The sequence below is a fragment of the Leiobunum rupestre genome, chromosome 1, assembly GCF_980474605.1.
Source record: "Leiobunum rupestre chromosome 1, qqLeiRupe1.1.hap1, whole genome shotgun sequence".
NCBI classification, from domain to species: Eukaryota; Metazoa; Arthropoda; class Arachnida; order Opiliones; family Sclerosomatidae; genus Leiobunum; species Leiobunum rupestre.
In genome coordinates, this window is record NC_143384.1 from 89,447,676 (window position 1) to 89,472,869 (window position 25,194).

The 25,194-nt window shown below is 36.5% G+C and overlaps 1 protein-coding gene and 1 long non-coding RNA gene across 3 annotated transcripts; one reads left to right on the forward strand and one right to left on the reverse strand.

The window, feature by feature from the left end:
• Positions 1–676: 676 nt before the first annotated feature.
• On the reverse strand, positions 677–6,469 carry LOC149968839 (uncharacterized). 2 transcript variants are annotated; one of them, XM_090154975.1, is made up of 5 exons: positions 6,348–6,469; positions 5,578–5,650; positions 5,423–5,514; positions 5,234–5,346; positions 677–3,423 (listed from the first exon to the last, which is right to left on the reverse strand). In XM_090154975.1, the coding sequence occupies exon 5, from the start codon at positions 3,388–3,390 to the stop codon at positions 796–798; it is 2,595 nt and encodes an 864-aa protein (XP_090011101.1). In that variant the 5' UTR covers positions 3,391–3,423; positions 5,234–5,346; positions 5,423–5,514; positions 5,578–5,650; positions 6,348–6,469; the 3' UTR covers positions 677–795. The 2 variants fall into 2 exon arrangements, with proteins under 2 accessions (XP_090011101.1, XP_090011100.1); XM_090154974.1 differs by having other exon boundaries at positions 6,339–6,469.
• An 8,264-nt stretch (positions 6,470–14,733) lies between these two features.
• On the forward strand, positions 14,734–17,963 carry LOC149968840 (uncharacterized). The gene is made up of 4 exons (XR_016480645.1): positions 14,734–16,123; positions 16,606–16,693; positions 16,826–16,901; positions 17,467–17,963. It is a non-coding gene; the product is annotated as an uncharacterized LOC149968840 (long non-coding RNA).
• The last annotated feature ends 7,231 nt before the right edge of the window (positions 17,964–25,194 follow it).

Genomic DNA, 25,194 nt, shown 5'->3' on the forward strand with positions numbered 1-25,194 from the left:
CAATGAGTCCGTGGTTTGCTCTCCCACGACTATAATGTTGGGGTCAACTTCGTGAGTTCATCGTCACGCACTTGAATCTCTTGTTCTACGTTTTTTATGGTTTTATTAGCGGAGAATCCAAAAGAGCTTATTCCTACCAGGCCGCACTCATTTCCCTTTTTTTCCTTGGGTACGCGCATCCGTCTCTAGCAAAGCTTTTTTTATCACCACGTCATGGGCCAAACCCACCAAAACTAGCGAAAGCGTGGAAAAAGGGGGAATAGCACGGTCGAACGGGGGAACGTCGCACCTGGCCAGGCATACGCCAATATCCCGTCACCAAGCGACCAGCGCTCGACAACTCTTATAAACCAGTTGACCGTGGGTTTCTTATTATCAGTATTACATTTATTAATAGAAAATTAGAAATTAAGGACGAATTTAAATAAATTTTTAATACCTAAAGAATTCCACGTTACGCAGTAAAACGTTCCAATTATTTTGCGTAATCAAAATTACCAATAATTAACACACGTTTATAGTAATCTTAATACTAGTCATTAAGTTAAGTTTAACACATAAATTAACAGTTAACTTTGTGGTTTAAAATTACAAAATCTAGGATTTTTTAATTTCTATTGAAAAGCGTTTGTAATAGAATTTATACAAATATTTAAATTTGAATCTAAAATGTAATCACAATCACTCTTATATTATAATTTACAGCATACTTATTATATTTACGTAATGACCTTAACATATAATCATAAACAACAATTTTCTTAAGGAATCAACTGTGACTAGCTGTCTATAACTTCACTTAAAATTCGCTTCGATGCTCTTAACGTCCCCAGTAAGAGTACCGTTGACGGGACCCGAAGACTGAATATGGTAATTATTATTGCTAATCGTAAATTGGCTAGCCTCTCCAGCCCCGCGTAATTTATCCCACAGTCCTTTGGTGGCCTCCAGCAAGCCGGCAGCGCCCCTAAATTTCACCTTCCTTTTAACTACCACCGTTGCTTCGACGTAACCAGACGACTGGCTGAAATTCTGATCTTCTTCGTACTCGATGTTCAAGTTTTCGAACTCTCTCGCGAGACTCGCATTTTTCTCCCGCAGAGCTCGATTTTCCCGTTCCAGTTCGACGACGCGCAATTCCAGTTTCTCAATGCGAAGCTCACCTTCCTTGAGCAGCTCGTCGCGCTGGGTTTCCAAGTCACGCTGGCTCTTCTCCAGTTCATCATCCAATTTCTTTTCATGCTTCATTTTCATCTCTTCAATTTGAGCGTTGAGCAGCGTCTGGGCTCCCTCCAGGCGGCCCACTTCTTGAGCGAACTCTTCTCGCTCCCGGCTCAGATTGTGAGCGTATTTCTGCATCCCGGCAACACTTTCTCGAAGTTGTTCGGCTTCTTTTTCCTTTTGTTCTAATTTCTGCGAGTATTTCCTCTTCAACTGCAACAGACTGAGGTTCTTCAGCTCGACGCTCTTGCTCATTGTCTGGGGTACTTTCGAGATAAAATCAAACGTGTTCGTGAACTTATTTATAAATTTCGTGACGTTCTTATTATGGGTTTCAACCAAATATGCAAATTGATCATCGCTTTTAGTGTTAAAATTAAATTTTTTAGTTTCTTTTTCGGTTTCTTCGACCGATGAGGCTCCCAAGATTATTGCGATGTCGTCTTTTGTATCAGCTGTAACATCATTGAGATTCTCTTTATATTTCGCATTCGGCACTAGTCTCGATCCCTTCATCAAATGATCTGTCGTTTCTTCGGACATGTCAGGATATTCGACATTTCCCCATGGTCCCATGGCCACTTTGACCACTGGTTCGTCGTCCTTCTGATCAGCTGCGAATATCGCTATGTCTCCCGCTTTATCTTTGGCAACAGTAACAGAGCCTTCATTCGAAAGTTCTTGGATGAATTTGGAAGAACTGCTTTTGAATTGGTCAGTGCTGTCTACAAGATGGTCGGCATCGAATGAAACCTTCGGAGAATCTCTATGATGCGCTTTTTCAGCCTTGCGAATGAAAATCGGTTCTTGATTTTCGTCCTTTATTTGGGTCAATAAAATTAGTGCTTTTATTTCAAATTGACCGCACTTCTCGGCTATATCAGAAGGAGATAAACCATCTTTGTTTCGTGCCTTAACATCGGCTCCTTGATGAAGTAGCATCTCTATCAATGGTGTCCGTCCGCTTTTGATGGCGACGTGCAGGGGCGTTTCTTTGTCCGTGTTAACAGCATTGATATGCGCTCCGTTCTCTATTAAGAGAAAGGCAATGGCCTTACTAGAGGCAAAATGAAGTGGCGAGTTGTTGAATTCATCAGTCAAATGGAGGTCAGCTCCCTTTTCAATTAGAAGCCTGACTATATTGAGTTTTCCCATTTCGGCCGCGGCGCATAATGGTGTAGAGTTGTTTTCCCGAGGATTTGGAGTGTCCAATCGAGCCCCCATTTCAATTAATACCTTTACCGCGTCTAAATGTCCCTGCTTTAATGATGCCCACAGAGGAGTACTACCGCCTTTCGATGTGATATTCACGTCTGCTCCTTTGTCAATAAGGAGTCTTACCACGTCAGAATGCCCAGCATGCGAGGCAACCCACAACGGCGTGCCTTCAATGTCTTTATCTTTCCCGGTTTTATGAATGTCCGCTCCGTGTTCAATTAAAAGTTTAACCACTTCCACTTGACCCTTCTCAGAGGCGATATATAACGGCGTGGCTTCAAATTCTTTATCTTTCCTTGTTTTTTTAATGTTCACTCCGTGTTCAATTAAAAGTTTAACTACTTCAGAATGCCCCTCATGCGAGGCGCCCCACAACGACGTGACTTCAATGTCTCCATCTTTCCCGGTTTTATTAATGTCCGCTCCGTGTTCAATTAACAGTTTAACTACTTCTATATGACCCTTAGCCGAGGCGATCCAAAACGGCGTGGCTTCAATGTCTTCATCTTTCCCAGTTTTATTAATGTCTGCTCCGTGTTCAATTAAAAATTTAACTACTTCTAAATGACCCCTAGCGGAGGCGATCCACAACGGCGTGGCTTCAATGTTATCTTCTTTTCCGGTTATATTTATGTTCGCTCCGTGTTCCTTTAAAAGTGTAACTACTTCCAAATGACCCGCCGCCGAGGCGATCCACAACGGCGTGGCTTTAATGCCGTCATTTTCAAAGGTTTTATTAACGAGGGCACCGTGTTGAAGTAAGAGTTTCGCGATATCTAAGTGGTTACAGCCAGATGCCACGCACAAGAGAGTTAATCCTTCCCGGTCGGCAAAAGATGGATCTGGGGGGAAAATGCAGTTGACGTCGACTCCTTCTCGGATGAGTGAGATAACTTGTTTCTTATTGTCTTCCGTCACGGCCTCGAAAAATCCCTTTATTTTTTCATCCATTTTTTTAAATATTTATCTGGCACTTGGTTTTTTCTGAAAAAATTAAAAACTTCAAGGTTTAAATAAGAACGCCGTAGCTTAGCAACCTTTAACATATAGTACGAGTACCCTTCCCTGACCCTGGAAATTGTACATCTCAAGGCTAACCAATTGAAAAAGTTAATCATTGTTTTACATTGTGTTTTTTTCTTATTACTCCCCCAGCTCAACACATTGTCAACTCTGATAACTCCCCCAGCTCAACACATTGCCAAGTCTGATAACTCCCCCAGAACAACACATTGCCAACTCTGATAACTCCCCCAGTACAATACATTGCCAACTCTGATAACTCCCCCAGCTCAACACATTGCCAACTCTGATCGTAAACATGACATATTATTTGATCAAGTGAAAATTTTAGTAAAACAGACCACTGTTTAAAACTCGATGTCACAAAATATCTGGAAATGATTAAGAAACGGTCCTCCAATCCAGACAAAGCATTGAAAAGAGGCAATCGGCTTTGAAATATTTTAGCGAAAACGTGGGTAAAAAATTGTAATTTCTAAGAAGATACGGTTTAACGGTTAAAAGTTCTCGTAATTTTTATAATGTTTCTACTCGCATATTGTTAAACCCTTCTATCAATGTTCAACTATAATATTTTATGAAAATTGTTAATTCTATGGGTTATTTATCTTAACTATAAAATATATTACTCAAGCTTTCTAACAACGTCTGACTAAGACCTGATGAAGCCTTTCAATAAGACAGTGAAATTAGTCGTCTATTTTAATTATTCAATAAATTTATTTAAACAGTAGTAATTTTTGAAGTTTCGTCGAAATTTAGGAGTATTGCTGCAACACCATCTGTAGTTAAAACTAAATTCGTTGGTATTTCAAATAAAACTTTCAAAAATGTAAATTACTACAAGTTTAAAATTCACGATCATTTTGTCAATAGGTTGCGTAATGATAATTGCACGGAAATAGAAAATACTACGATTATTATTGAAAGTGCAATCTTTATAATAACAATATTATTAAAAAACTAAGATTATGTTTATATAATTTTTTTTTAAATCCTTAACTGTCTTACATTTCCATGGCTACAAAAAGACTATGCAACGTAGTATATAAAGGATATGTTAAAAACGGAGTCGATACCAACATTGTATACATTTATACACTGACTTTTCTGTTAGACAGTTACACGCGAAATGTGTATTGTTGTACAATTTTCAGAATCGAGAAAGATTAATAGACAACAGTTTATACAATACCCGCTCTGTTTCGGATAGTTATTTATCTCTCGACAATAGAGTGCTTTTGTCTGATACGATTTTGAAAAGTTTTAACGTCACAGCTGAGGTGTTAATAGTGGCCGCCATGACAGTTACCGTTTTTTATGAATACGGAAATTACATCGCTGACGTCGTAGGATTCGAATTGAAAGCACTCAATATGTTCAAATATAGTAGCAAAAGATAAGCTTTATACCTGGGTTCTAAGCTGTATAGTAAATTAAATTTTTATATTAAAACTAATGTTAATATAAGTGTTTTTAAGAAAACAAACTGTCAATGGCTCATTGAATAGGGAAACGAAAATTTCACAATATATAATAATTAACTTATATTTTCATGCAAAACAAATCGTATATAAATAAAATCTATGTATTTAATCTCTAGGTGAAGTCATTTAGATTTAAAGGCGAACTTGTGTTGTCCTTGCACGCTAGGCTATGATAATAATTTCCAAAACATTGTCCGGCCGAAAAACATTGGTTCAATATTATCGGCAGGCAGAAAACTAGTCGTGTTGTCAACATCAAAGGTTCACCTTGCTCATTTACCCACCATAAATTCGTTCTCTTCGGTAGAGGCGCTACCAGTTCAATTTGGCGACGTTATCTTCCCTCCCGGATGTTGTTCTCGTCAATTTCCGTTCAAGGTACATGGCCGTCGCGGAGCTATGACAGTCTTTTACGTTAATTGACCCAACGAAATCATTCACACCTCTTTAAAATTTGAGCCTTAAAAGCATACCTAGATTTACTTCCCTAGAAAGGTCTGTTCCCGGAGAAGGACTGCCTTTAATAGAAAGTCAGCTCTGTTCGATGGGGTTAAGACAATCGTTGCTAGAAATAACAAAATAATTATTGTTTATTCCACGAAAAATTGGCACAGCGTGTCAGCCCTACCTCCTCAGATTTTATTGTGTTTTAGTTCCTGGACAAAGTGGACATATTTTACGCCATTTCAAGAAAGATTCCACTAGAAAAATAAAATGCCGGACTGTTAAGAGAGCTTCGGAAAACGCAGTCAGCTATGTTCGTGGATGAAGAAAATCTTCGTTGAAATCACAAATTAATTTAAAATCTCGTAAGAGAGAAGTATTCATAAATGTCCTAAAAATGAAGCGTAAGAGACCTTCAAAATCGAGGGCTCTAAGAAAAAAGGCCCAAACAAAATTAAAAGTGTTAGGGTTTACTCTTCTTATCTTACTTATGGCACCAATAATTTTATGATTTGTAAAAATCAAATTCCGCTACCGCTGCCGTATAAAGCCTTCAGAAGCGGATGTACCACCATCAAAGGCTTGAAAATGTTAACTCGATAACTTTTGATATCGTAGATATTTTATCATAAAAAGAAAAGTGCATCTTTAGATAAAGAAAATTTCTATAGAACTAGTAATTTATTTCGAGAATAAAAAGCTTTAATTAATTATATACTTAAATTCTTTCTTCGAGAAACACTTTTTATAACAATTCTGTGACAGGTGGAGTTAGTATTTCATTTTGCATCTCGAGTTTCGGTCTAACTTAAACAATACTTCTGTGGCTGGCAAACGTGCTCAGTAATCCTAATTCGTTTTCGGTCTCACCTATCACTTTAACCCCTGTCTCGCAAATAATAGTTGACGAACATTTCAGAATTTAAAAATGATTAAACAGTTTACCTGTCGTACTGTTCAATGATGTCCGATCTAAAATAATAATTTATCATTCGATGAATAATCATACGCGACTCTTCGCAATGTCAATCCTCACATCGCACATTCAGCCATTAACTCAGCGACGTGAGATCCGCTCACCTAGTGAGAGTAATGATGGCGGAGTACCTTTTGTAGAGGAGTCTAATCAAGAATATTATTCCAGATAAGCCAGTTTTCGGAGAAGAGCGGAACTGATAAAGAAAGTCAGCCGATATTTCGTTGAGGTTAAGGACACATTTAATAAACATGAAAGAATAAACAATCCGATCAATATACAATTAAATATAAATCTCATTAATTTTCTTTGGTTGACCGGTCAACATTAATTGGTCTATTGATATCGCAGTGAAATTCAGCCTAATCTCATTGGCTATTCAATTTCATCTCTAGCTGCGATGTACAAAAAATAAAATTTAATGCTTGACTTTACTGGAGAGCATGGTGCCATCTATTAACGGTAAAGGAAACTAAATTTTAAATAGTCAAATAATAACGTCATCAGAGAACCATTGTAGTGCATTTTAATCTGGCAACTTATACTCTACTGCGAGGAATTTAATCTAAATTATACATCCAAAATCTTAATTCTTAAATAAGATGTTTAATACATTGGTTACTAAGGTGGAATTACGCGAACTGGCGCCAATGATGGTGAATATGACCTTCACACGTTTCGTTTGGATTCAGAAATACTATGAAGTCCTAGTCACTAACTCAAATTCATATAAACTAAAGCAGAGGAAGATATTAATAGTAGCCATCGATTAAAAATAGCTTTCTAGCTCTTGAAAATTGATATTTTATACTTATTAATGATTGAATTGTTGAAAAAGGCGCTCCATACCCAGAGTAAAAAGACGATTCTGCAAACCTTCCTCCAGTGCTTAAAATATTATTTGTCATTTTGATAATTGTAAGCGATACGTAGCTTCTGTAGCTTTAAGGTGATAAAATCTAATGAACTATTGATTTGCAAATTGTCAAAAAAACGTTAAGCGAGAGAGGAAAATGTTTTCGGTAAGCGAAAATTAGATTGAAAAGGGCAAATCAGATAGTAATTTAATACGCCATTGATAGCTAAGGAAAGTAAAGGACAGAGTAATCTTCCATTTCAAATTATATTTATTGGACCAAAGTAAAATTTATCGCCTTAAATTTGAAGTTTATCACCAAGAATAAATGTGATAGCAGTGACGTTGACAAATCTCACTTTTTCGCCAAAGTGAACTCGGCGAGTGACGACCAGTGAGAGAAAAGACCTTTATTTAGTTCAACTCTCACTCTTGACTCTCGAGTGAGAGCAGTGGCGAAGCCCGGGTTTTGTTTCGGGGGGGGGGGCACATTATTTGAGATGGTATTGCTGTTTTACAAACTTTCCGCATAACACACAAATATCAATCTATATACCATTTCATTTTATCAAAAGTAAATTTACCAAAGTTTGGTCTTCGAAATATACCGGGACGTGCTAAGTGAGAACCAACATCTTTGTTTTTACGGCTTAAATTTGAGATGTGGCGTAACGTAGTTTGTGAAGCAAACGCCATTTCTTGATTCGAGATATTATTTTGTGGCGCTTTTCCACCGCTTTGGGTAACCTTCGCGCCATTGGATATAAAGAATGAAATTATAATTGGAAATGATTGTGCACACGCTACGTTGTAAAGCAGGGCGGTAGGAACGTTCTAGAAGTTGGAGGGGGCAAAGAGAAACGGAAAGGGGTCTGGAGAATGGTTTTGAATTTTTAATGGAGTGTAGCTTCTCCGAATGCATATGTTCCTTTTACCACTATGTAAATTGGCGGGAAAAGACTGAAATTTAAACACAGTTAAGGTTCTATAAGCTTTATATGCTTTTAAAATGAAAATTTGAGCCTTTTGAAGATTTCAACTGACCAAAAAGTTGGAGGGGGCAATAACATTAGTTGCCCCTCCCAGCAAAATTCTAGGGAGGGGCATTTCCCCCCCCCCCTGCCCCTCCCGGCTCCTACGCCCCTGTTGTAATGGCTGTCGCACACTTTACTATTTTTCGTACCAGCAAGAGTTGCCGGTACCAAATCTGGCGCTGCTATCGGGGACCAATATCGCACACAATCAAGACAGAGAATGAAGCCGACACCGGTGATGTGACGCTCGTACGAACTTGGTACTCGGTACCGACTTCAACCACACTGAACTTTGGGTCGCTGCTCGCGGCAACGGACTCTGACGCCACAGCATTCTTCTTTTATCCAGCCAATAGAAGTTGAGTTTTTTTTTCTAGTAAATACTACACCTCGCCGTTTATTAATAATATAATATACAATATAGTTAATTAAAGTATAATTAAATAACTAAAGAATAATAAAATATGATTATAATGTAATAAAATAAAGTAACGGAGAACAAATTAACATTATAATATAACATTATAAAATGAAGTAAAATAAAATTATAATATAATATAATATAAAAAATAAAATATAAAATAGATGTATAAAAAATAAATGGAAGAGAACAGTGGCGTAACGAAAATTTTGTTACAGGGTGGTGGACAGGCTATGTACAATTTCAAAAGGTTGTTGGAGGAGAGGGTATAACTATATCACAGTCAACGATACACTCACGGAAACACGCTTGTCTACGCCACTGGTATTGATTTTATAAACTTATTACCGCGGGAAACTCAAAATATGAAAATTAAATCAACACTTATTCAAACGAAATGGATATAGCAATTCCGTTTGTTAAAATTACGGTTGAAAAATAAAATTGATACAAAAATGAAAAATCAAAACAAACCGATGCCCAGTTTTGCGCACGCAATCACACAGTTTCGTGTTTTAGTATCAGTGCTTCTTCCCAATGTGCGACAAATAAAAATATCGCTGGCAGCGGTATCAATTTGATTTTGACGCAGATGTTGAAAACATTTAAAATCAAAATTCAAATTTGATGCCAGCGTCAACTTTCACTTGTTATTTTAATAGTTTGCGACAGGCTTTACAACGGTGTTATGCTAAAAAATCAAAACGATTAACTCATTGGAAACCGGACAGAAACTGCCGCGCGAAATATTTTAAACACCATGTCATTTAATAAAATTGTTCATCTCGAGATTAAGCTTTAAATGGGACATCTTGCCAAAAATAGGGTTCCAGATAAAACACAGTTGTTTTCTCATTTTTATTGCAGTGCGTTCCAATAGAGTTGGAGATATTCAAAAATTAGTTGATTCAACTTAGAGGTCGGCGTTTGGATAAAAATTAACCGTTTATTTGGACATTATCCAGAAACAAAAATTATCCAACAAATAATCAGAAATTTTTGGCTTTTTCCCATATTAAATTATTTCTATCCATGGATAATATCCATTAACCGCAATTTTTATGATTAATTGAAATTTTGCCAGTTAAGTTATCTGTTACGGCGATCTCTAAAAATTTAAACTTGCTGGTCACATTGCCCCGGTAAAGAAAACCCGGCCGACTTACCCACTAGGGGTAAGAAGCTAAACGAATTAAAAGAAAGCGAGTTATGGTGGCATGGTTCATCTTTTCTTCAAAATCAAATTAAGTTAGACCCAGATGTAGAACTAGAAGTCGATGAAAACAAGCTTAAAAGTGAACTGCGTGCTTAAAATGAATATGTTTGTTTGGTTTCGGGAGAAGCCAAATTCAAAGAGAACCCCTACTCCAACTTAAAAACTATAGTTCCTTGGTTTTGGTTTTAAGGATCACGGCTTGGCTTAAGAGATTTTTAAATAATTTAAAATCAAAAGTTAAAAATAAAGACCCATTATCAGCTGGAGAATTAATTTGCGCGGAAAAATATTGGATAGGAGTAGCTCAAAATGAAAGCTATCCAGAAGAGGTTAATTTCTTAAAATTAGGCCAAGAAATACCAAAAACGTCGAATATTTTAACTTTGAGTCCATATCTCGATGAAGATGGTCTTATACGCGTAGGAGGTCGTATAGACGCGGCTACTACTAGCAATAGAGAGCGTCACCATAAACCAAATTGCGTAACTAGCAAGGAATTGTAAGAGGACGTGGTTCTACTGGAAGAAATAAAGACTCCGCGACTATTGTGGAAAATTGGGAGTAGTTGAAGACACAATCTAAACCAAGTAGTCAGATCGTGTATGGTGCGTCTTCATCACGGAACCCGTGTAAAACGCCCTATCAATCTCCTTTATAATTTGGATATTTAAGTTGTTGAACTAAAAGTTCAACTCGGGGGAGGTTGTTAAATCTCGATTGTATAATATTTTTTTAATGTTAATTAATTAATTAAATGTAAACTAATAATTTTAATTTTGTAATATTTGTAATTTCGGTAGTGTATTGTACGTATGTTTTGTCGATTTAGTTTTCAGTATTTCCCAAAGTATTTTGTAGGCGCCATTTAGGCCAATACCTTTTGTTAAAGAGATGAAAATAGCTATAGCTCCCCTATGAAGGGAAGCGAAAAAAGTGTAGTGGGGAAATCGCCCAAGTAGCGAGAGTGAGTTCCGTTTCCTCATGTTGAGAAATAGATGGGAATGTAAAGAAAGTGTCGACCATCCGCCAAAAGAGGGATTACTGGCCGTTAGTGTCATTGTTAAGAAAGAGAAAGGTTTATTTGCAAGAAAAAACCGTTAGAATGAAAAGTTTTTAGTCAAGAAAGCAGCGACTTCGTCCGTCTCCTCGTTAAGCGCCCCCTTGTGTTAGGGCATTTAGTTAAAAATGGGCAGATAAAAACTTAATCAATTTTGTGCATTAGTTTAAATAAAGTATTTGTTTTGTTTTTAAATAAGTCTAGTTTCCTTTTATTTAATTCTCACGTAACCCAACGTGTCAGGTGAAAAGGAATCTGCGAATGGAGTGTTTCAGTCCGCCTTAATCGCCAGTTAATTTAAGCTCTCCCTTCACCTGCGTTTTGATTTTAGTTTTCAACAACTCCAATCTCTTTTCCAGTTGCTTCATGCATTGTAATAATTTCGGAGGACTTTTAAACTCAAGGACGCACAATGCCGTTATAAGCGCTGGATCCTTTAAACCCGTGATTAAATATTCAATCATTGCTTCTTCGGTTAGACCGAATAAACGTGCTTTTGCAATCTTGTCCTGATAGTATCGTTCTAGTGTTTCGCCAGGTTTTCTAAACCTTTGCTCCATTTCGCGGTGCAGCTATTCAGTGTTCTTCGCGTGTGGAAACCATTTCTTTAACAAGTCCTTACATTCCGGCCAGGTATAAACGTTGGATTCTAGTCCCTCGAACCATATTTTTGCGGATCCTTTAAGTCGTGGTAGGGTTTATAGTAACGCGATCAGACCATCCGTACATCACGGCCATGTCGTCCGCTTTCTTGATCCACATCTCTGACGTTTGATGAGGAGCGGACTCCGGATCGAAGTATATATAATTATAATAATAATAATAATAATAATTTTACTAACGTCTCCCCATTGATGATATGCGACGTTGTTTGGAGGGGGAAAGGGCCCGCTAATATTTCCACTATGTCCGGCATTAAATGTTTTGGTTTCTCGCTAAATGCTGCAGCTGCTGCTGCATTGCCGCCATTGTTGCCGCTACCACGTTCGTTACGAAAGAGCCTAAAGCTATGAAACCGCCTGCGGGGGGAGCGTCTTCGTTTTCTTCGTGGTTGCTCGTGTTGTCTTCTTCCTGACTATCCGCCATTGTTTCCAATTTGTGATCGCTTTCGTTTAATAAACTGAAAACGGCAGCTACATTAAGCGATTCTTGAAAAGGTTCAAATAAATCTGGCGTAGCGTAAGCGCTCGTGCTGGCTTTTTCTTGCAATTATTAACTTTGGAGATTAGGCTTATTTTCTAACGACTCGTTAGTTAACCTTGTTTTCACTATAGTTTCGTTATCGTGGGCTTGTTTCGTAGAGTCTAATTTCCTTTGGGCTTTCGTACAATTACGACAAGACGTTTTCGCATTTACTGTATGATTAGCTTTGCCTTTAGTTGACTCGCTTATTCTACTACTACGTCTCACGTTGGCTAGAGGGGATGCAATGTGTGCAGATAAATTCAAAACGATCATTTAAATCCAAAACATAAACATCTTTATTAAGAGATAGCTACAGGTTTTTATCACCCCGATGGTCACTGTTTAGGTCACGATTTCGTCATCTTTTTATTGTCTGCTACCCAGTCTCTTTTTATAAATCAGGGCAGGAAATTATGATTATTGTTTTAAAGGCAGAACACCACACATTCGTTGACCGTTAATATTTTTTTACACCGTGAAATTGGAGGAATGTATTTACATGAAAATGGCTTCCCGTGTCGTAGATTTCTTCGTCTCGTTGAAATCCAATATGGCGTCGCCGCGTTGTCGTATTGCCCTCTAACAAAAGGCGAATTTCACGTTGTTAAGTGTGCTCGTATTTTTATTCCCAGACATGCATACGTTTTGATATTTTACAAGAAGTTTAATATACAAATATATACATGGCTCTTAGAACCGCGCAATCATTGACGATCAAGAACCGAATGAACCCCCCCCCCCCCCGCGTAACTCATGCCGTGTCGTTAATTCGAAAAGGGGGGAAGGGAAATTCAAAAAGAAAAAGTAGTGGTAGTCCGTTGGGTTGTTTACGGAATAGGTATCGCCATCTATCGTAGCTAACACAACCGTTGTCGGCTTCGATTGATGAGCCAACTACGACGTTTAGCCGACGGACTCGACGTCGAACCAACGCTTTATGCTATCTACTGGGGATCGATGATATTTTTCATTAAAAATGGGAGTGATCAATGATGACTTAATGATACGCCATATTCGCCATTTTTGATGAATATTGAAGTACAATTTTCACTAATCAAATTGATTAGTGAGCCTCCAGATTTCAATAAATTTTAGTAGTCAAATGCCGTGACTAGTGCCTTATGTTTGCATGCGACTTGATGATTGGTTATTATAGTGCAAGATGTCTTTTAGCGCCCCAACCTTGAGTTTTTTCTATATCCACCACTGACTTTTTAATGACTTGAAAGTCATTTTTGTACCACTTTAGACATAGAAGGGATCGAGCAGTGGCAGGGGTTTATACTGACAAAGGTGCTCTCCAATTGGTCTTGTTAGAGCCATTGGCAACTCAGTCTAGCTGTGGCCATAGCTAGAGCGATTCTTTATTCGCTAATTCAGGGCAATTCCGGAGCATTATTAAGGGAATTGTTAAACTGGATAGAATAAGTCATTCTATCAAAATAAGCCAATATATATTCTTAATTTATTAATGGGTCTGTTCGTATAAATCGTTGCTGTTCGTTCTACCTAGCACCGCCTTCCTTCCGTTGTCCTTTAACAAGTGACTTTTTCCTATCTTAAGTGCAAAAATCGTACGATCATTGGCGCAGTGTGGAAACTCGATTTTAAAAATAGCGCCACAAAGCCAATAACGCCATCTACTGTAAGTTAAGAAAATTCTCCTTCACTGCCGATCACTTTCGGAGGCTCAGGTAACATTTTGTTCGAGTATACGCCACGTCAGCGATAAGTTAACGCGCAATCCCTACAAGTTTAATTTTACGAGTCTTAATCTCTCTGTGACGTGTCTTTTCTGACATAATTAGTTTCGATTTGACGCTTTGTAAAGATCTTGCAACTACGAGGCGGGTGAGTAATCTACAAAATTATAATTCCTTTCTTTCAGACGTACTTTTATCGATAACGGAGCGCAGGTTATCCAGAGCAGTGGAAGGAATTGTCGTCTGCTTCGGAGTAGGGGACCTCCTCAAAACACTAAATGCAAAATTTAGACACTCACTCTCTAAAATAAAACTTTTGTTCGTGTATATTAAATTGTTTTTATATATCGAATGATTCACAAAAATGAAATGTGGTGATAAATTCACCGACGAACTTTGAAAAGTAAATACCACCAACTACTTTATAACTTCTCCGAAGAGTGTCTTATCAACAACATTCAACGCCACATTCGAGACGATCTTAGCAAAGTGAAGGTATTAAACTACTACCGGTAAATATTGTTGATAATTACTGCTAAATACAATGTTTGTAAAGGAATTCAACGGATTATTTCATAGTAAGAGCTAAACTTAGTATTAATTGACGTGATTTTAAATTTTCGACAGGTAACTTTATCTTTGAATCCGAGGGGCTAACCCCTCTTAGAAAGTCTGTACACCGGACTACGCTTAGACTAGCACTGCCAAAGGCAGAGACTTCAAAGATTACGCGTAATCCCATTAGTACAGTCAAAGGTACGGCTCTGTACACCGATTACGCGGAGTGATCAGCCCCTCGTTTGAATCTGTTGATATTTTTAGCTTCTTCTAATCGAAATTGGAGCTATAAGCAAAATATAAGATTCTAGAATTTTCATTTGCTTCTGTGAGAATGTTAAGCCTTGGTTATGGACATTCGATTTAAAAACATTGTTAATTATGTTTTCCTTTGTCTTCCAAAGTCCACTTCAAAAAATCCTTTTTGGTAATCAGAGGGTCCGGTCCCTGGTTAAACGATAAATTAGAACCTTAGGGAGCCGTTACTAACGAAGAGAACAATTAGTTTTCGGGAGGAAAGTACACGGGCCCAGGCACGTAGATATAGAAAGTCCAAGGGGGGGGGGACGGGTTAAAACACAACCAGATGAAATCGCGAGCGCGAAATGTTTTGTTAGAAATAGCGCATATTTAAAGTACTGGCTAGATTCGGGACGAGTTACAATTACATTTCGGCACGTGTATCAAACGAAGTTTTTTAATACATTTGCGAGAAAATGATAATAAAACAAAGAACAAAATTGATATTGTTTTGCAAAATTTAATATTTTTATTGGAAAAGGATAATGTTAAAGTAGTAATTTAAATTCATTTTAACGTCTTACTGTTTATTTCTTAATGTTGCGCTCCTTTCGTAAGAAAGGAATCGAGTCCTAAGGGGGGGGTTGAACCCCCTAAACCCACCCCCTTATATACGTCCTTGACGGGCCCCAGTTATTGGTAGCGATTTCCCCCTCTAGTGGTGCTAGACAATAATGATCTAGATATAAGTTTATCAGATGATCAATATCGCAACATGGATAAGACGACCTTAAATAAATAATACAATAAGAATGCTTATAAAAGTTGTAATACACGTTTTTTTTAACAAATAATTACAAATTAAGATGACGATGCCTAAACCATGCGCTAAGGAAAAGCTTGACCTTAATCAGGCGACCGTTATCACCTCTCAAACTTCCACAGTAAGAGTCTGGTAGATTTTGAAAACCAAATAGCTGCCATCAGAGAACTAAGCTTAATTTTCGGGCAGAAATTGATAACGTGAACATCCGGTTGCGATAATCCGGGTAAACCCGTTCTTCGTCTATGGTAATGGTCAGAGTCGGCTCGCGTGGCATGAAGAGCTTGTCACCCCTGTGACCCCTCTCCTACGCATTGTAACCTAGACAACTGTTTTAGGCATTAAAAGTCGCTAGATGACTTGGGCTAAGGTGGTGGCTTGGGTATTAGCCTAGCTGATTATTATTATTTGACGATCAGTATAAAGATCTAAGTTGTAAACGCTTTAAAGAGTAAGAAAGTTTTACCATTTCCATAACAATTGCTTAGACTTACAATTTAATAAACCTTTTAAAATTCTGCTTTTCTCTTATGAAAGTTATGTTCAATAATTGTTTATTGTTTCGATAGTAGTAGTTTTCCAGTCAGCTGCAGAGCCGTTCTTAGAGGTCTCGCGGCCCTGGGCGAAATGCATGGGTGAAACTGAGTGTAGCGGCCCTCCGGTAAGTACATCCCTATCGTAAAATTTCAGCGGACCTGGGCGACCGCCCGGTTCCCCCCCTCCCCCTAAGCACGGCCCGGGTCAGCTGGAATGCGTACATGTAGAAATACAAGTTTCAAATTAACTATACGAATGCTATAGCATAATAGCATAATTTGCAAAAGTATGACACGAATCGGAAGTATGAAAGAGGAAACTCATAACGCCTTAGCGTCCGAAAACTAGGAAATTATTACTTATTATGTTTATGTGGCTATGATAGTTATAATAATGCAATATTCCTAACCACAAACTTAGTACGCCTTTATATGCACTTTCTTTTCTAAAAATACATCCGGCGTGTTAAGTTGGCAAGGTTTATTAGAAGAACTTGAAAAGCAGAGACATGAAGTAGGATTTCTTACCAATCTTGCGAGAAAATTCAAGCTTTCTGATCAAATTGAAGCGTTGATATTAATGTGACCTTATTGGTTTAATTATCAGATGCGTCACTTCCTTTATCTTTTAGAAGTCCCGAAAAAACAGCTTAAATTCCGATTTTCACAGAATGTCATTGAAGACAACGTAGAAGGTACGCTCATTTCACTTAAATAAAACGATAATTTTGATTTCGCTTTGATTTTTATTTAAATCTACTGTTAGGGAAAAGTAAAATTATCTTAATATAAAATGTATTAATCCTTGGATATAATTTAACGCTTAGATATGCAAGTTTTTATTCACGAAATAATTTGGCATAGAGGAAAGTTACTTGACCAGTGGTGGAAGGAAAATATTTGGTGGGTATAATTAATTGATTATAATATAATTAATATTTATGAGGGTTTTGGACAATTATAGACCAAAATCTGATTTATTAAATTTTTGAAAGGGCAAATTGTCGGGTACAAATTCGTTTATTATACCCCCGCTTCAAATCTAAAAGGGTGCAATGATCCCCTGTACCCCCTTTTTCGCCGCCACTTTATGTGGTATGTAATGGTCTCATTAGCGTGGTTTTCCATTTACGCCGTGTGGCACTTAGTTTTCGAAGCTGTGTGGCATTTACTTACCGAAGCCATGTGGCACTTACTTATCGAAGCCGTGTGGCACTTACTTATCGAAGCATGTGTATGACCAGAAGTAATAAAAAGTGTGGCACTTACTTATCGAAGCCGTGTATGGCCAGAAGTAATAAATAAGTGTGGCACTTTCTTATCGAAGCCATGGAATAATAATTCTAATAATATTATCGCCTTCTTGGCGAACTTGTTTAATTAATTGTAATAATAAGCTTAGTAGACCTGGTCTCAGGGAATCTGTTTCGGGCTCAAACCTCCATTTATCTCCATTTATTTATTTCAGAGAGAACAAACAATTTGACAAATGGGCGCCGGACACTCACTCTTGCACCAGGCTGTGAGGGATATGAATATAGGTCTTGTTCTTTCACTGATCAACGACAGAGTTGACGTCAACGAGATTTATCCCTCAAATTCATCTTATTTCGAATTGGCAGGAAACACTCCTTTGTACCTTGCAGTTTTATATCCCTAATTAGAAATCCTAAAGCTTTTAATTGAATGCGGCGCCGACGTGAATCAGCCTACGGAATGGGGCACGACGCCGTTAATAGGTGCCTTGTCAAATCGCGATATCAAAGTGGTCAAGCTACTTATTCAAAATAGGGCCGACGTCAATCAGTCATCGTTTGAAACAAAATCACGAGTATCGCCTGTTTATTATGGTTGTTTTTGGTTTCGAGAAATACGCCAGATACCGCGCAGGTTTCAAAAAGAAATCACTCCGTTATTTTTCGCTTCTAGTAATGGGTATTTTGAGTTGGTCAAACTACTTCTCGTTAATGGGACTGCGAAAGTAGAGCCAGGTGATGACGTTACGCCACTATGGGTCGCGGCTAAGAACGGCAATTCGCAAATTGTAGAGCTACTGATTAAACCCGGGCAGACCTTAATAAGAGCACTCCGTTATACGTCGCCTTGAAAGAGGGACATTTGAATATAGTAAAACTTCTGAAAGAAAATGGAGCGGACATTCACTCGGCTTTACGGAAAGCATCGACTGAAGGCCATTTTGCAGAATTTCAGAATTTAATCGAAGAAGCCGTTGGACTAAATTCTGAAGCGCAACTAAAGAATGAGGATAAAATCTTTAGAACATTTTTGGCCACGTTGGTCTATATTTCGGAAATCCCGGCAACACTGAACCAGAGCATTGATGAGATGAACCGCAGTCTGGAGCAGTTGAAGGAGAAGTTCTTGTGGAAACTACGAAGGAAGGAGGAAGAAGTGGAAGAACTTCGTAAAAGAATCGGCGAGATGCAAAAAAACATCGGGGTTCTGAGTGAAGAACGAGATGAGGTTGCTTGAGAAGTGGACCGTCTTGAAGGCGCCAAGACTCAATTGAACGCCCAAATTAAAGAGATGAAAAAGGATCACCAAGAGGAGTTGGAGCATGAGTCGCGTAAGGCTATGAGAAACTTGGAAACCCAGCGCGATTGGCTACTCAAGGAAGGTGACCGTCGCATCGAGAAACTGGAATCGCGCATAGAGGAACTGGAAGGCTAAATTCTTAAGGAAAATTTAGAGCAGTCGACCGTCCAGAACGAAGCTAATGTGGTTGTAAAGAAAAAGGTAAAATCTAAAGATGTTGCGGATTTGCGGAAGGCTACCAAATTGTTAAGGAAGAATTATTGTAAAGTTGAAGAGAATTGCAGAATTACGATTAATAATTATAATATTCAGTCTTCGGGTCCCGTCACTGGTACTTTAACCGGGGACGTTAGGTGTATCGAGGCGAGTTTTATGTAAAATTAAACACACAGCTTTTAAATCATAGAACCTTGTCTCCCGAAATTTAAACTAAGTACTGGTTTCGATCCTTTTTGAAAAACTATTTTGTTAATTTCATAGTCCCAAGATCAACCAAAGCATATCATTAAATATAAAATTAAAATATTTTTTGCGTAATTACAATTTAAATAAAAGTAATCATACTTTCGTGATAATTCATACCTTAAGTTAAGAAATAAATCCTAATTTTAACTTTTCAACAATACCCAAATACCAAAAATTTGCCACAATGCTGCTTTATGCCATAATTCATGCTAGAAAGCTATAGAATGTGCGAAAGTAACGCTAACTACGAAGATAATGAATCTACGATGGGAGCTTTTAAAAGCCAATATTGAAGCAAATCTGGGGTAAGTGGAATCGAGGGCTAACCAGTAAGAATTTGCCTGTCCACCAATTACGTAAGCATTACTGATTACGACGAGTACACCGGCAACCCAAAACTTTAAAATTGTTACAGATTAGTAATTTTGTACGGAAGAATTCCAATGAATACGCGTGATTACAGATGATTACGCACTATAACAAATGATAACACGTGATTACAAATGAGTACGGGTAATTTCAGAATGATTTCGGGTGATTACTGATGAGTACGATGATTACAGAAGATTACGTAATCATAACAGTTGCGGTGTACACCGATTACGGGAAGTGGTTAGCCCCTCGGGTGGAAGTGCGTGGACTTGACTTTTTATTTAATAATTGTAGATTTTCCGGTGAGTCTAATTGTTTAAGTATAGATTTAACCATGGTAAAACTATTTCAATTGATACGATTATACGATTGATTAGATAACCCATTTTTCCACAATGGAATTTTTAAGGGACCTTATCCCAGGTAGCACAATCACGTATATATTACGTGTTTTATCGAGGTTTCTAAAACGTATACGAAACACGTTTGGTAAACGATGATCATGTCACCAGTTAGCACGTGTTTCACCACGTAGTTTTTAAGTGGTAAATTACGCGTACATTTAGATTAAAAAGCGCCTATTAAGTTCAAATAGCATTAGGTTTGAAAACAATAACCGTGTTTTTTATTTAAATTATAACGTATTAATCAGCGATTTTGCGTGTATTAAGAAGTTATTTTTTTGTGTATTTAGCGGTTAGTTTCAGTGAATTCAGGTATTATTTCGCGAAACTTTTTGTGTGGCAATCGGTTGTTTTCGTTGATCAATCGGTTATTTTGCGTGCATTAACTGTTTATTTTATGTACATTAATGGACTATTTTGTGTGCAATAATAAGTTAGTTTAGTGCATTTGTTGCCTATTTTGGTTGCATTAATTGGTTATTTTGTGTACATAAATTCTTTGATTTGGTTGGGTACATTAATTGGTTATTTTGTGTGCAGTCATTGGATATTTTGTGAGTAGTCATTGGATATTTTATGTGCATACATTAGTTATTTTGCGTGCATTAATTAGTTGGTTTTTGTGCAATAGTTGGCTATTTTGTGTGCATTTTTTGGTTATTTTGCATGCATTAATTGTTTGTTATTATGTGATGAATAGGTACACATTACACGATGGGTTTTCGTATAATACTAGATAGAATAAAGTTTTTGGGATACAATACATTTATTGATTATGTGTTATATTGATAAATAATGTTTTCAATAGTGCATATCTTAACTTTCCTTCTCTTTAGGACTAGAATGCATAAGACGGTAAAGATAGTTTAGTGAACATCAGTAACATATGACTAAGGTACAACTTCGACCTATTCATTGCAATATTTCTTCAATAGATCTGCATTCTCTATAATTCTGCCCAATTATTTTACAAAATGTATGTGAAGGACATACGCCACGAAATTGTGTATTAAAATTAAATATATACTTCTAGTTAATTTCATTAATTTAATGAATAGACCTCAGAAAAGAAGTTTTCAAAAATATATTTATAAATCGCGCTTGAAATCTTGAAATGGAGACCTTTTCAGCGTTTAAAGTCAAACAATCCTTCGGAAAACAGTACGTCATAAATAAAAAAACAGCTTAATAGACGAAAAAGAGCTTAATATATGCAAAATAAAATATTAATGTATTCGAAATAATATTTTCGTGCACGCAAAATAAATGCTTTTTACTCGAAAAATAACCTCTTATTGTATTCCAAATATCCGCTTAATACACGAAAATTAACAACATAATTTACGCCAAATAACCTATAAATGCACGGAAAATATCACCTAATACCAAATAAAAATAAACAATAAGTTAACGCAAAATAACGAATTAATGCACGGCAGTAACTTATTAATGCACGGCAAATATCCCTAACTTCGTGAAAAATAACCAATGAATGCACGCAAAATAACCAATTAGTTCACGAAAAAGAAGCGTTTGACACATGAAGAATAACAAATAAATGTACTCAAAATAATCTCTTAATGCATGAAATTTAACCGCTAAATACACGAACAATAACTCCTTACTACACGCCAAATACCAGCTTAATACCGTATGATTTAATGTAATTTAATCTTAATAAACGCATTGTATAATCGGTAAGTACGCATAATGTAACAGTTAAAAATACCTGGTAAAAGTGAAGAGGGAGTAAGGATGGTGATACAAATTTTGCGTGGTCAAAGATACACCCGAGGGATAGTTTTTAAAAGGAACCATTCACTTGTCTACGCCACTGGTTTTTTGTCCACTTTTTGAAACCACAATTACGTATCTATTGATATATTTGGCTAATATATCCGGTATAGCAGGAGCACATGTAAATTAGGCATATATCTACGTAAGCACAACGTAAAGCTTAACACTTTTCCAACGTAGTTAATTATCTACTATTTATAAACGAAAAAACTACCTGTCTGCCAATCTAGTGATATGTTCATGCACCATATCTATACGTAGGAAACACGTGTAGTGACACACATGACTGAATAAATGTCTTATATACTAACTTAACACGTTGAAACGACGTATATATTTTACTCGACACGGAATACAAACGATGAATTCATACTAAATATCACCCTTATATACACGTGCTCGTGCTACCTGGGATGTTTAGAAATTCATTTCTGGATCTTGTAAACGTAAGAGTTAATATTTTAATAAATATCGTGAGATATGACTAACGTAAGTTCATTTGATTTTTTGGTTATATTCTTAAAGTAAATTAACAATTTAAAATGTATATTTCACCAACTCTAATTTTTCAAACTCTAGTAAATTAATTTTCAGGATGCATTTATCTTAACAGCTATGTCCTATGGCTACGTCCATCAATTCATCGCCATGATTAAATTTTTGGAAAAAAATATTAAGCTGATTTATTTAAATTAATAAAAAAATTAAATCTTCCTATAGAATAAGTTTAATTAAGCTAATTTAAGTTATTTATTACTTAGAAATACGGTTATTATCCTGGGGACTGTCTTCAGGTGTGTTTTATAGCTCTGACTAAAACCTGGATGAACCAGGGAATTTTGGTGAACACGCCCGTTTTCGTTCGGACTGTGATTCAACTAAACGGGTTTATGTTGGGTAGAATTCAAGCTTTCCTTTATCTCTTCGGGCGTGAGCTTTGAGTCGCGAGGATCTGCCGCTCTTGCGGAAATGTCATTGGGATATTATGTTGGCGAAGAAAATGTGAAAAGTTAAGCGGCTGTTTTCAATTGCACTGTGATATTTATATAAATACTGTTATAAAATCTTAATGTTTTTGAAACTTTAGAATATATATGGTCCTACGCATAAGAGCTTGTTCAATGAATAGGCAGGCAAAGAAGGTATTGGTATACCACAGTGACATTTGCCTAAATGAGTGGACACATTTTCCAAAAATAATTGTTCAAACAGCAAACCGGGTCAGTGTAAGTATTCTTAAAACATAAAGGCTATAGAACTGCTAATGAAAGGGTAAATCCATGTTTCAATATCCGGTGGGGTTTAAACTGCGACCCTCTTTGAAAGGAAACCCATGTTTTGCACCCCCTCAATGCATTTTAAAGGCTTTTGGCGACTTCTCTATGAAAATCTGCATACAATTCTTAAATAATTTTAATTTCTAGGAAAGTGACAATTTTGTTTACGTCGTGCATCTCGTTAATTAAGTTTATAGTCGAGTTCAAAAATAATTCGAAATGGCGTTTGTTGCCAATTCGTGAGACCTTACAATCTTCATCTGCATTGTCATATTTGAATTTGGTATCACTTCTATGTTAAGACACAAGCACCAATTACGATATCTCGAAAATTTCATATCCGACCTTTATACTTCAACGGATGCATTTAGGCATCAGAAATTATTTTCTACAGGATGATCGTTAAACTATGCTACATACTTTTTCAGCGCATTATTTTCTATAGTGGGATGTTGGTTACGCAATGTCTCGTTAACACCAAAGGGGGGAGCCATGGCAGCCAGAGAGAAGTTAACTTGAGAAAAGCGTGCGATATTAAAAAATAATCTTGTATGAATACACACTGAGAGAAAAAAGTTCTGTAAACTTTACAGATGTTTTCTGGCAACCCATGTTGCCTGAAACTTCTGTAAAGTTTACAGGAAAAAAGTCTGTCTGTGTGTCAGATTCTTACTGTAAAATTTACATCTGTCTACAACAGACCCAGTTCTGTAAATACTACAGTGGTCTCAAATATGTAATTTTTACAGTTTCGTTCCGCATGAACAATCTATAATTTTAACAAGCACTTATGCAAATTTCACAGGTTTGTTCTGTTTTGGAAACCTGTACTTTTAACAAGCACTTATGCAAATTTCACAGGTTTGTTCTGTTTTGGAAACCTGTAATTTTTACAAGCACTTATGCAGATTTCACAGGTTTGTTCTGTTTTGGAAACCTGTAATTTTAACAAGCACTTATGCAGATTTCACAGGTTTGTTCTGTTTTGGAAACCTGTACTTTTTACACATATAATTGTACACTTTACAGTTTCGACCTGCATGAACAACCTGCAATATTTACAGATATTATTGTACATCGTACAGCTTTCTTTGGCATGTGACACCTGTACTTTTTACAAACAATAATTTAAATTCTACAGGTTTGTTCTGTTTTGGAAACCTGTAATGCTTTAAATCTAATTTTTAAATTTTTAATGCTACTCTAAATTTTAAGTGTTTTGTAGAAAGTGTTTAAAGCAAGTTCAGTGGTTTGTTATGCATATATGTTTTATTATTATTTTTCCATCAAACATTTATTGTATCAGATACCATCAAACTGGAACATTTTGTTAGTTAATAATAATATTTTTACATTCGCTTCATTTTCTTCATTTTGAGGATTAATCCGGGCTATGCACCTAACAAAATTATAATAAGAAAATGTTTTTATTGTTAGAGACTAAATAATATTTACCGTTGAACAAATTGCATAAAAACTGCAGCTCTTGCCGGATACTTTATATTCAAAATATAGTATAGTCCAAAAAAAGAGAAAAATCCTGTAAACAAATCCGTTGATTTGATATGATCATTGATAATTGTTTTATCGACAGAAACTAAATATTGTGAAGAGTGTCCCAAAGTTTCTCCTATAATAAATAAATATATGATATATATAATACAATTACATTAAATGATATATAAATAAATAAGAGTTTAACCAGTTACCTATTGTTACGAGGCACGGGTGGGGGGGGGGGAGTAAGTTCTTCTCGATACTATTAAGGTTGGTTCCACCCTTGAAATAATAAACACTTTTCATTTGTAAAATAATGATGTTACAAATATCTCATATAATATACAAATAAAGTACCTCAAAAATTGGAAATATTACATCATCATCTTCTCTGAAATGTACCATTAGAAGCATTACAATCGTGGCTACCACAGCTTGGGTTTTGTCCTTGTGGTGGCGTTCTTTAAAGGTAGTGATAATGTTACGAACTGTTTTTTTTTTTACTTCTTGAAAAGTAAGTTAGTATGTAGCTGCTCTTTTCGGTAAAAAATCTTTTAAAATTTGATAAAATATCAATGCCCAAGAGATTTTTCAAGTGGACATCATTTACGAAACCCTCAAAGAGGAATGGCCAATTTATTTTTAGCTGTTCTACAGTCATTGCTACATTTGAACATAGTTTCATTCCCCTGTAAAATAATTAATTCTTATAATTCTGTTACGGAACCATTTTGAAATTTCAACATATAAAATCAATTTGGTGAATTAATTTAAGGAAATAGGTCTTTCTACACTTAAATTAGGGTCCTTGGTGACCCGGTCAGACAC